Source organism: Leguminivora glycinivorella, chromosome 1 (assembly GCF_023078275.1).
Source record: "Leguminivora glycinivorella isolate SPB_JAAS2020 chromosome 1, LegGlyc_1.1, whole genome shotgun sequence".
Taxonomy (NCBI): Eukaryota; Metazoa; Arthropoda; class Insecta; order Lepidoptera; family Tortricidae; genus Leguminivora; species Leguminivora glycinivorella.
Window position 1 is genome coordinate 7,122,587 of NC_062971.1, and position 12,684 is coordinate 7,135,270.

At 35.1% G+C, this 12,684-nt stretch overlaps 1 protein-coding gene across 3 annotated transcripts in view; it reads right to left on the reverse strand.

Moving 5' to 3' along the window:
- Positions 1–12,405, reverse strand: part of LOC125232223 (synaptic vesicle glycoprotein 2B-like) — a 32,395-nt gene extending 19,990 nt beyond the window's left edge. The window contains exon 1 of one of the 3 annotated variants that reach the window (XM_048137880.1): positions 12,301–12,405. Coding sequence is in view for 1 of the 3 variants with exons in the window: in XM_048137872.1 (XP_047993829.1) it covers positions 2,477–2,492 (16 nt within the window). In the remaining 2 variants the exon portion in view is untranslated. Of the gene's footprint in view, positions 1–220; positions 243–2,476; positions 2,783–12,300 lie in introns of those variants that run through there. The other 2 variants (XM_048137872.1, XM_048137889.1) reach the window with 2 other exon arrangements.
- Positions 12,406–12,684: the final 279 nt, after the last annotated feature.

Genomic DNA, 12,684 nt, shown 5'->3' on the forward strand with positions numbered 1-12,684 from the left:
ATATTATACGCCATGAAATTAGCTAAAAGTTTTCCAATACAACTGTGATATTAAGTTTAAGGGTAAGGAAATTATAATAGAAAGTTTATTATTATATATCGGTGTATGATGCATTTTGTCCGGCACTGTAAGTATTAAATTAATAAACAAAATGCATTAGCTTTCTACATGCGTGTATGTTTTATTTGTTGTGAAAATTGCCAACATTCAATATACTAACGTTAAATTCTTTCTCATGGCCATTAGAAATGGCATTTCTTTAAAATTTCTTCTTTAAAATGTAAATTTTAAGATCTCCTTTTTTCACGTGTTCCTGAAAGTGAAGAAGAACATGTAGATCTATATCGCAAAGACCCCTCCCCCCCCCATCTAGCGTCACGCGAGCGTAGCGTCGTGCCAACTGTATGGAAACAGACGCCGCGTCGATGTCGGAGGCTTTGCCATGCAGTTGGCTCGACGCTACGCTCGCGAGACGCTAGATGTGGGGAGTCACAAAATGTTCATAATTTAATTATTGTATTTCCATTCTGCTTACCTTATTTAGAGATTCAAACAATGTTTTCTGGATATTGGTTATTCAAGTGCCATTTTTTGACCAAACCGAACATACGTTGGGTCATATTTATTGACATATTCCAAATGCAAAATAAACAAATACTACACAGTTAGTATCAAATTACTGTCCTATTATTAATTAACTAGGTTTACTAATGGTCAGTTAACCGCAGAACGATTAAGTTGCATGTCATTAATTGCTTATGATACAGAAGAACTTCACATATTTTGGTGATTTATTATATTTGTGATTTATACTATTGGAAGTTAACCTATTTTATTTAAATATTTACCTTTTATTCACTACCTATGATAAAATGTCGTCGACGGTTGCATCAAACCGTCTGTCACCGTTAAAGCGTTCGTTAAATTTTATTGTATGGGAAGTTCCATAGACATCAGCTGCGTGACGATGGCTTGTACTCGTTTATTTATCGAAATAGAAGTGGCCTGGACTAGTAGGTAATGCTATTATTTAGTTGACAATCTTCACTTCCCAATACTCAATCAAGTATACGTTGATAATTAAGGAGACAGATCCATTTGATTCGTGAAATAGTTATTTGTTATACAAGGGGGCAAAGTTGTATTTTAACGCCGAGTGTGGAATTGAAAAACGAGCAAGTGAAAGGATTCTATAGTTGAACCACGAGCGAAGCGAGTGGTTCGAGAATAGAATCCTGAACTTGCGAGTTTTTTAACACACGAGAAGTAAAATACATTTGCACCCGAGTGTAACACAAAACTTTTCCCCTCACTATAGCGAGGAAACTACAACGCAAAAAATGCGTTTATCACTGCTTCCAGTAGTTCTGCAGGTGGTAAATCATCTTTATTACTAGATTCACCTACTTTTATTAATTTTAAAGCAGTTAATTTGACTTTATTCAAAGAGGTCAAATTACTTTACCCACTAGTGGATAAAATGCGTTTTTACCCGCTGGTATTAAAGGACAAAACACGTGTTTCTGAGCTAGTGAGGGGAAAAAGCTTTTATCTTGCACTGATGTAGACTAGGAAAAATTAATACGAATTTGCATGATTTGGATGATTTGTCTGTCAAATGTGGTATGTGGTTGATGCAACTGACCCTTAGTGAAAAATCGCTAATAATTCAACGAAAACTTGTAGGTATTTTGTTTTGTCAATAAAAATAATCTAATAACCATCGGAGCCGTCGCCGCACCGCAGTTTTTGATAACGGCTAGCCGTAATGTTAAACGTCGAATTAGGCAATAGGACTGCGACATAAATACATGATTGAGTCCAATAATAATAATATTACATAATTAAACTAATTGGGTTATTTCCGAATAAAAAAAAGTTTTCTAGCCCTAAACTAAACAATGACGGATGACGGAGTTACTGCACTTCATGAAAGCTACGTCTGACATAATAGCCAGACGTCTGTATTGTAGACACCGAGTATCCGCGAACGTATTATTCTTATTACTAAGCAGCAGAGTAAAATTCTATTTTTAATAGTGTTGTCAAAATACACATGTTATCAGTCTGCTACAGGGTATCGAAAAGAATATAAGGTAAATTGTAACATCTAGCATTCTGCTTTTAGAATTGATGTTACCTACTACGTTCAATCATAATTTTTATGATATTTTTATCTCTCGTGGCTCGTTCTCTTTTCTGCTGTTAAAAAAGTAGATTATCAATTAAGTGTATTAGGTACGTAATAAAGAGTTTACTAGAGAGACTTACAAACATTAAACTTAAAGTAATGTAGGTAATTTATCTTAGAACCGCAATCTAATTTTAATTTATACGACCAGTTTTAGAGTTTAACATACAAATCTGATCTATTAATATCTTAAATCATGAAATTCCTTCAATAGAGACTTTATTTCCGACACTAAAATCGAGTAATTTAAATTCGAACATGTAGATTATAATATCTAAAATTTACCTGGCGTCTGTGGCATCCTTTTACCCCATATAATAAACTTTTAAACGTCTTTAAACTAATGAACACTATTATTTGTATCAATTGTAAAATAAGATACTTATATTTTAATATAAATTACACTACACTTAATTAAAAACAATACTATCACTGCATTATAACAAGCTTTACAAGGAAGCGGAACGAGATAACTACAGCAAAGCTAAGAGTGAACTGAAGATGCGTACGATTACGAAACATTCTTGCGTGCATAGTTCCAATTGAGAAGGATCATTAATAGATCATAATAATTGAAACGTTCTTGACTTTGGTTCACATTTTATGGTTATGCGTCCCTACTAAACTATTAATTACAATCAAAATGTTTAAGAACGGACGCTAATTTCATTGTAACAGTAAATTATCTGTTTTGTTATTATAAATATATGTTGCCCAACGTGCGAGATAACCTTGAGGATAGATATATTTTTAAATCATTCAATATTTTTTTCATATGTTCCGTCTACGCTTGTACTCGTTTATTTATCGAAATAAAAGTGGACTGGACTAGTAGGTAATGCTTAGGGGATGCAAAAACCGGTTAACTTTAAAAACCGGTTAATAACCGGTTTTGCGGATTTTTAGTAAATTACCATACTACGCAAAAATATTACCATTACCTTCAATAATTATGTTGTTTATGATATCGTAGCAGGTATTACTTGCACGATGAAGATCATTTTTATCCAGTTTTTGGAAATTTTGTAAAATTCAGAAGTTGTCATAAAGGACTTGAGTGCCCATAGCGTATATGGCGCTTAAAACTGTCGTGAGTTTACTTTGATAATCACTATAAAAACTAAATATTTGTCAGTTCAGTTGTGCGCTTTCTAAGCATGTCGCGGAGGTCTACAGCTCCCAGAGGCACTAGTAATACAAGGAAGTAACGTATAAAAACCAAGATCTTCATTTTCCCTTTATTTAAAAAAAATAATTTGATATATACAGTAGAGTCAGGTTATAACGACGCCCAAGGGATCGCTGATAATTACGTCGTATACTAACTGGACGTCGTACAAAACGAATAATATTACGATTTAAAGATATGTCATTTTTTAGCATGCGTGCTTGCTCATCACCGGCAAATTACTGTGGTAATTCGTAATAATAAACAGTCGCATTCCTTGAACCTCGATTTACGTAATTAATATGACAATCGATTTTTTATTAATAATGACACCCGCATGTAAGTTCTCGCACCGTGTAAATGGGCCCTTAATATTGTTCTGAAAATATTCTTACCGAATAAGATAAATATTGCACGTGTAAGTAGTACTACCATCAAGACCTTGACAGTCTTGACACTGACTTAGTCGTATACCTACTAACATTAAATTTAAAAAATATACAAATGTAGGTACGATGAAAATACCCACCATGACTCAAAAACAAATCTGTGTGCGTATCAAGATTTGAACCTAGGACTATTGGCATAATGCAGGATCACTAGCCACTAAGCCAGACTGCGTGCGTAGCCGAATGGCATTTCTCCGACACCAAACGAAAACGAAACGCCGCGCAAGTTAGTCTAGCTCTGTCGCGCCAATACGCACGAGCGATAGAGATAGATATCTACGAGCGTTTCGTTTCGTGAGCATTTGTGCCATTCGGCTACGCACCCTGGTAGTGAATAATTACCTACCTAATGTCGTAGGAACAGGATCCGAATGAGAAACCAAAACCAGTTAGACGACCGGCGACCCCATGCAGACCCGCCTTAGTACGTAGCCGAATGGCGCGAACGCTCACGAAACGCTCGTAGATATCTAACTCTATGGCTCTTGAGCATTGGCGCGACAGAGCCAGACTACCTTTCGCGGCGTTTCGTGTTCGTTTCGCGTCGCAGAAATGCCTTTCTGGCAAAAGGCATTTCTCCGACGCCAAACGAAAGCGATACGCCGCTGGCTCTGTCGCGCCAATACGCAAGCGCGATAGAGATAGATATCTACTAGCGCTTCGTTTCGTGAGCGTTTCGTGAGCGATTGTGCCATTCGGCTAGCCACCCTGGGTGGCTAGCCGAATGGCACAATCGCTCACGAAACGAAGCGCTGCGTATTGGCGCGACAGAGCCAGCGGCGTATCGCTTTCGTTTGGCGTCGGAGAAATGCCATTCGGCTACGGGGCCTGTGCTCGTCACACAAATAAATGCGCTTACCGGGATTCGCACCTAGGACCGAGGCTTAGCAGGCAGGGTCACTACCGACTGAGCCAGACCGGTCGGTCGTCAAATATAAGTAGGTCGTGATATTAAATATTAGTAGGTAGTTTTAGGTATCGCTGGTTTATTCGAGTTGAAAATCAAAAGAATAGTTTTCGACAAATTCGAGTTCTATGTTCCAAGTTCGAGGCAAACTTAACCACTAGTAGTTTGTTTATTTTCATTTCATATTTACATAATAATTATCAGAATAAAAAAATCACTAATTAATATAGACACAAAAATAATTATTTTCCTTAACACATTCGCATTTTTGCAATGTGCACTTCATTAAAATAGTTCAACGAATTATGTCATTGTTTGTTCAGACTCACGTATAATTAAGTATCAAAAATTTATATCAATTCCGCAGGAATATATTTCATGAATAAAATCAGCACCGTTGATTACTTTACATTGAAATCTGATTGGAGTAGTGTTTGCCGTGGGGTAAAATTACTAGAGCTGCCCCAAATGCTGGTTTTGGCCGAATTCGGAATACTGATATTCGGCACCCTCTGCGCCAAATACTTCTGTATTCTGCCAAAACCAGCATTCCAAATAATTTTACTCCACGGCACGGCATTCATAAGAAATATGCCTCAAAATGTAGGTATGAACATTACCAAGATATTCTATATTTGCATTAAATAAATGTCATATACAAAGAAAAAATTACCAATGCCCGCAAGTGTTCCAAGCTGGACATATTTTGGACACTGGCATTGGTCATTATTTTTTTGTATAGGTATGACATTTATTTAATGCAAATACAGAATATCTTGGTAATGTTCATACCTACATTTTGAGGCATATTTATTATGAAAATTGTTCATGTGAACCAACGAAGCAAAGCATTTGATACAATTTAAATTTTAAATTATGTTGCTGACAGTTAATGATCTTAGTCAATCAAATAGACAAATTATCAAAAGAATCTTCTTCGTATTTGGAATCTTTAAAAAAAATGGATCAGTAGTTAATATTTAATGTTGATTGCGCAATTTTTGTTTTAGGTAAGTATATCGATTTCTTTTAACTCGTTAATTGCTAAGGGCTACTTGCACCAACGAAAATGGAGGGTTAACCCACCATTTTATATGGAATTTGACAAATGACAGCCCACTAACCCTGAGTTAAGTGGTTGATGCAAGTAGGCCTAAGAGGAGCAGGCGTTAGTACCTATACAGGTGCCCATGAGGAAAGAAAATAAACCACCTATTACTGGGGCCAAAAGAAAGAAAAAAATGTATACAGTTGCCTTTTTTATGGTTTCTTAACTATTTTGAATGTATTGTTTAAAAAAAATGTAAATGTTAGTTTTAAAACTAGCACTTACCATGAGTTTGAACGTTTTTTTTTCTAAAATCCTCATTTTTGAAAGGTTTTACTTCTCATTTTTTGACATCTATCAATGAGGATAGTGACGCTATGCTCCATAATAATATATGGCATCAACCCCTTTAAAAAAGCCTATTGTACTGATTAACAAGATTTTTTTTTCATTTCCTAATAACTCTGAAACTAGGCGAAACCCAGAAAAGTTTATATAGCATTTTAGTCTTAAAATGGGATCGGGAATACGCTATTAAAATTATTCCCTTTCCTCATTTAGTTAGCTGAGTTTATGTGTAACAACTATTCAGCATCGGTTGAAGAATATTTAGTAAAAGTAGCCGAATCGGCTTATAACGGATACTTTCCGAATATTCTATGGACATCTCTAAAAATTACTGTAGCCGGTGAATCAACAGCTCGTTGATTAGCCAAATACTCGTCTAACTGCGCACGGATTTACATACAGGACATATTTAAACTTATTTTATTCTGTGGTTTATTTATCCATAGGTATAACCGATAGCTTATGGCCAAATAGTCAAAACTGAGGTTCTAAATGTTTAGACATGGTAGTCAACGCTCGGAGAAAATTGACTGGAGATGCCTTTATGTTGCATTTGAGGATTGCGTTTTTTATTAATTAAATAATTAATGTAAGTTTACATTAACTCACTACATTACTATTTTCATACAACAGATTTTTAAATTTTTGGTCTTTTGGTTTATTACAATATGTACCTATATTGTAATAAACCAAATTAGTATAACAAGTACACTTCCTATAATTTTTTTTTATTTATTTGAGAATATTTTTGTTTCTACAAACGGTCTTTTACAAAAATATTAGTACATAGTATTTTCAAAAAAAAAGCAAGTAAAAAACGCCAAACACGCACAGAACTAGTTGAAGTAGCTACAGATTTCTACAAAAAACTATATAGTAATGAAGACTTAACCAATACACCAAGCGACAACATCGAGCATGAGCAACAACGAGAGGAGTACAGCAATATAAATATTGCTATCTCACCATTTGACGCCCAAGAAATACAGAACAACATAAAACACCTAAAAAATGAGAAAAGCCCAGGAGCGGACAATATATCCAACGAAGCTCTAAAAGTAGGAATATCGATTCTCACAGAACCCCTCACTGTACTGTTTAACAAAATACTTGAAACACAATCAATACCTAAGCATTGGGCTGAGGCACGGATCATCTTACTACATAAGAAGGGCGCCCCAGCGGATATTAATAACTACAGGCCGATTAGCTTATTACCCACAATCTATAAGCTGTTTGCAATGTGCCTCGAAAGAAGGATAGGGCCACAAATAGAAAAACACCAACCGAGCGAACAGGCTGGGTTCAGGCCAGGGTACTCAACCACCGACCATATCTATACTTTGGATCAAGTGATAGAAAAATACCTGGAATTCAACAACCCTCTATATCTGGCCTACATTGATTATGCCAAAGCATTCGACTCAATATCACACAAGAGTATTTGGCAGGCACTAAAACATCAAGGTATTGCTGATACTTACATAAATATAATTAAAGACATCTATAATAAAAGTACGAGCCGTGTCAAACTCGATAGACTAGGACCCATTATAACTATACGAAGAGGCGTCAAACAAGGAGATCCTCTGTCTCCGAAGATTTTCATATCAGTGCTACAGGATATAATGAAGGACCTAAACTGGAAAGAAAAAGGAATTTACATTAATGGTCAATACTTATCAAACCTAAGATTTGCAGATGACATAGTATTGTTCTCAAAAACACCATCTCAACTGGAAAGAATGATAAATGAGCTTTGCACAGTGAGCGAAAATATTGGGCTTCAACTAAACACCTCAAAGACAAAGGTTGCTACAAATAGATCTCAAGTCCCTATATTGGTCAAAGAAACACCGCTTCAATATGTAGACAGTTATATATACTTGGGCAAAGAAATATCCTTTAAGCCATCAAGGCATTTAGATGAAGTACAAAGAAGAATAAATATAACTTGGAAAAAATTCTGGGGTTATAAAGAGATACTGAAATCTAACCTGCCACTCAGACTAAAGAAAAAAGTATTAGACTCATGTTTATTACCCTGCTTAACATATGCCTCACAAACTTGGACGTTTGACAACCATATCAAAAGAAAAATTCAAACATGCCAACGATCAATGGAAAGGAGTATACTGAACATCAAACTCAGAGATAGACAGAAATGTAAAGACATCAGAAAACGAACAAATATCATAGATGCCCTACAGCATTCCCTTCACCTGAAGTGGATGTGGGCCGGACATGTGGCACGAGCACCAAGAGAAAAGTGGATAAAAAAAGTTTCTACATGGTCGGGCCCAATCAACTACAGGGACAGAGGTCGCCCAAAAGAACGGTGGGCTGACGATATAGAAAGAACAGCAGGACGTAATTGGAAAACAATAGCAGGAGACCGAAAAGCCTGGCAATTATTGGAGGAGGCCTATACCCAGAATGGGACCTTAGCTTAAATAAAAACTTATATATCTAAAATAACTACATGTAAAAAATGCAATTTTCTGTAAGTTAAGGAAATAAAGGCTTATTATTATTATTATTATTATTATTATTTTTAAAATCTAAACCTGGAGTTTCATTTATGTTTTAAATATAATGCAGTGCAAAACAGTGAGTATAGAGATAACAATAACTTTAGTGATGCTTATCTATCCAATTCATTTATCTAAAATAAATGTGCTAAAGGAAAATCAGTAGCTTGAACGAATATTATATAAGTAAATTAATTTAAATAACATCATCTGAAAGCACGTTTAAGGGAGACAACATTACAATTGAAATATCAATTTCTTGAAGTTTTATCATTAAATTGTCTACACACGCGTCTTATAAAAACATTTCGTGCGTAACAAGTGCGGCTTTTTGATATTGAGAACAAAACTTTTTTCTACATTGGCGCTGACGAGTTCGAGGGATTTTAATTTGAATTTGATGGAGCAGTGAGGGAACGTCTATTAAGCTATGTAAGACTTTAAATAACATGACAGAGTCTGCACAATCGCGGCGGCTACTGAGCGTTTGGAGCTTATGATAATAAAATTAAGTGAGTCTTGGTAGCTAGTGTAAGTATGACCAGTTCGAAAATCGACTGCAGCTTTGATAAACTTTTCTTGTATGCGCTCTATCCTTTCAATGTGAATGGCGTGGTAAGGTTTTCAGACAGAAGAGGCAAACTCAAAATGGCTGCGGACAAAACTGTTATATAAAATTTTATAGGTGAGACTATTTTTAAAAGGTTTTTCCTACGCGCAGTATAAAACCGAGTTGTTTATATGCCTTTTTTATAATAAACTCCAAATGAGGCCTAAACGATAGCTCGGAGTCCATAGCAACACCTAGATCACGTATTTGTGTCACTCTATTCAGAGGATAATATCAATAAAGTAAAGTTGTAGTCGATATTGTGTTTTTTCTTTGAGTAACTGATAATAAATAATTTTTAGGTTCAATAATAATGTGTTATCATTACAAAATGTTTCAAAATTAACTAGATCGTCTTGTAACATGCGACAATCTTCAACAGAATGGGTAACTTTATAAATTTTAGTGTCATCTGCATAGAGTGACACACTCGAGTGCTTAATATATTTATCAGTATCGTTTATAAATAGTAGAAAAAATAACGGACCAAGATGAGATCCCTGTGGGACTCCAGAGCTAATGGATTTCCATTGTGAGGCATAACCGGATAAAACTACACATTGGCTACGATTCTCAATATAGGAATGAATCCATCTGAACAAGTCGCCGTGTATGTTGAGCAGCCAGAGCTTCTGTAGTAGAGTATCGTGGCATATTGTGTCGAACGCCTTGGAGAAATCAGTATATACGGCTTCGACCCTAGCGCCTTTATCCATCGCATTCGGAACATCATTAGTAAACGTCAGTAAATTAGTGTTTATAGAACGACCTCTGTAAAATCCATGTTGATATAGTACTTGTGATTTTTGAGTTTTGACCACTTGGGATAGTTGTTGCACTACAATTTTATCAAATATTTTACTAAATTGACACAATATAGAGATCGGCCTATATTGCTAATTGATCCTTTAAGAACAGGAGTAATTAGTGCCTTTTTCCAAATTTCTCAATCGATTTTTTAAATAAAATTGTAAGCGGTCTAGCCAAAATGAGCATCTCCTTATAAACATAGGATGAATACCATCCGGGCCTGCCTTTATTAACATTTATGCTATTTAGTAATTTAAGAACGGCAATATAATTAATATCGATCACATGATCACAATAATTATTAGCAGGTGGAGTGTTTAACTGTTTATGGATGAAACATTAGCAAGCTTCACGAAAACGGAATAAAAGTAAGTGTTAAAGAGATTGCATATTTATTCTCCATTAGATGTGACACGATTTCTTTATTGCATTGTTTGTGGTAATTTACTGTTAGAGTATTTTGCTTTAACATAGAACCAGAACTTTTTGTTCAGCGTATGATACGTAACTGTTAAGGCACTGCGTTTCCATTTTTTGAGCCCTTTTTCTCAAGATTTTAAACGATTCGTAATCTAGGGAATTTTTTTATAATTTCCATAGTTTGTGATATTTTTGTTTTTCTTTAAGGAGTTTTCTCAATGGCCTAGAGTGCTATACAGAAACAGAAACTGACGCATTTGCCTTACGTTGCGGAATATGAGTTTTTATGAAGTCATTTAAAAGATTATTAAGTTTTGCAACACCACTTATAACATCACTGTTTAAAAAAAAGAGGAGCAATTTATTTTAGACAGAACCATGTTTATTTTATTGTAATCGCCAGCACTAAAATTGTGAATCATAGTAGGGTTTGGTTTAAGAGTGGGTGCAATATTAACCTGAATATCTACAGAGTGGGGCCTGTAACAAAGGCGAAGAATTGAACTCTAGGCTATTCTCCTTATACTGATCAACATTTGTTCGGCGACTTTTAAAAATAACTTGTATTTTAGATTTTTATCACCCTTGAAAGTTTTTTCTAAGAGGTAATGTATTGCGAATTCTGTTAAGTCTAAAGTGTGACAGACAACGTCAATGACAACAATAATGGCGTACATTGAAGCTAATATTTATTTTGTATGAAAAATTAAAAATTTAAAGACTTCATAATTTTTAAAAGTCACTGAACAAATGTTGATCAGTATAAGGAGAATAGCCTACAGTTCAATTCTTCGCCTTTGTTACAGGCCCCACTCTGTATAATCAGTGCTTTGTGATGAGCATCTTCAGGTGTGAGTGGCCAGTTACAATAGGTCACTTCACAGATAACGTTACATAGTATTAAATCGAGAATACGTCTGTTAATATTATACTACAGATTAAGGTCGAAAAATCACGTAAATATCTTATCTGTGTTAGCACGCAACGACATCGGACAAATAGGCTACTTGCCTCCTTAGTTAAATCAGCTTCTTTTTAAGAACTGTCAAAACGAATTTGAACGACTTGCATTATATGGAATTAATATGAAATCGAATTTAGTGACGTCACGGTCAATTCAGATCCTTTATATATTTCTATCTGACTTATTAAATAGGAATTCGAATTAAAAATAACTTTAATGTTTTTCTAATAATTATCTAATGCTATATTTCGTGCATGGTATAAAATATTTTATTTTAAGAACAGTCAAGTTCCCTATTGTCAATGTTGCCCTTCTAAATAATTTAACTCTGTCCAAAGACAAACAGTCTATACAACTTTATAACAATCTTCCACTATGACCATTCTCTTTGACGCAAACTAACATAAAACCTAATTTCACTCTAACTAATAAAAATAAAATTATGTTGTTTACCGAAATCCAGGTCGATCGTCTACATTGCTTTAGAAAAACATACAGGCGTAGCAGTTTAGGATATAAAATTTGTTATGTTAGTTTTATTACACATTCTCTTCACAGTATAATAAAGAGTACTATCGTATTTTTTATGCAAATCAGCGCAAAGTTACGTTAGTGATATTTTTATTGTACCTACGTATTAAAATAAAATGTAATCTAGAAGAGAGTAGATCGATGCTTGTGTAGTGTGTATTATGATACGTGGGTATCCCACGTCCCACTATTAGGTAAAACTTACACTATACATATATTAAATTAAAGTACTTACGTACAGAAAGGACACTTCCTACAATAGTATTTTTGGACTCAGTTAAACACCGTTGCATACAATACTTTTTCTACGACCATGCACTTACTTTTTAATAGTTTAGAATCACTTTCGTGAGATTCACGCTGCTTCCTGTATTTTGACGTAAATGACTCCCCTCTGTTCCTTCACTCAACCCGCTCGCACTCCCCAGCGCCGCCGCCAGCCCCCGCCGGCTCCCCGCGCACTCACGCAGTAAGGTTAATAATAAATAAATAAATATTATAGGACATTCTTACACAGATTGACTGAGTCCCACGGTAAGCTCAAGAAAGCTTGTAATGTGGTACTCAGACAATGATATATATAATATACAAATACATATATGTACATAGAAAACATCCATGACAGTTGCATGACAGAAACAAATATCTGTGCTCATCAATCATCACACAAATGTATGCCCTTACCGGGATTCGAACCCGGGACCGCG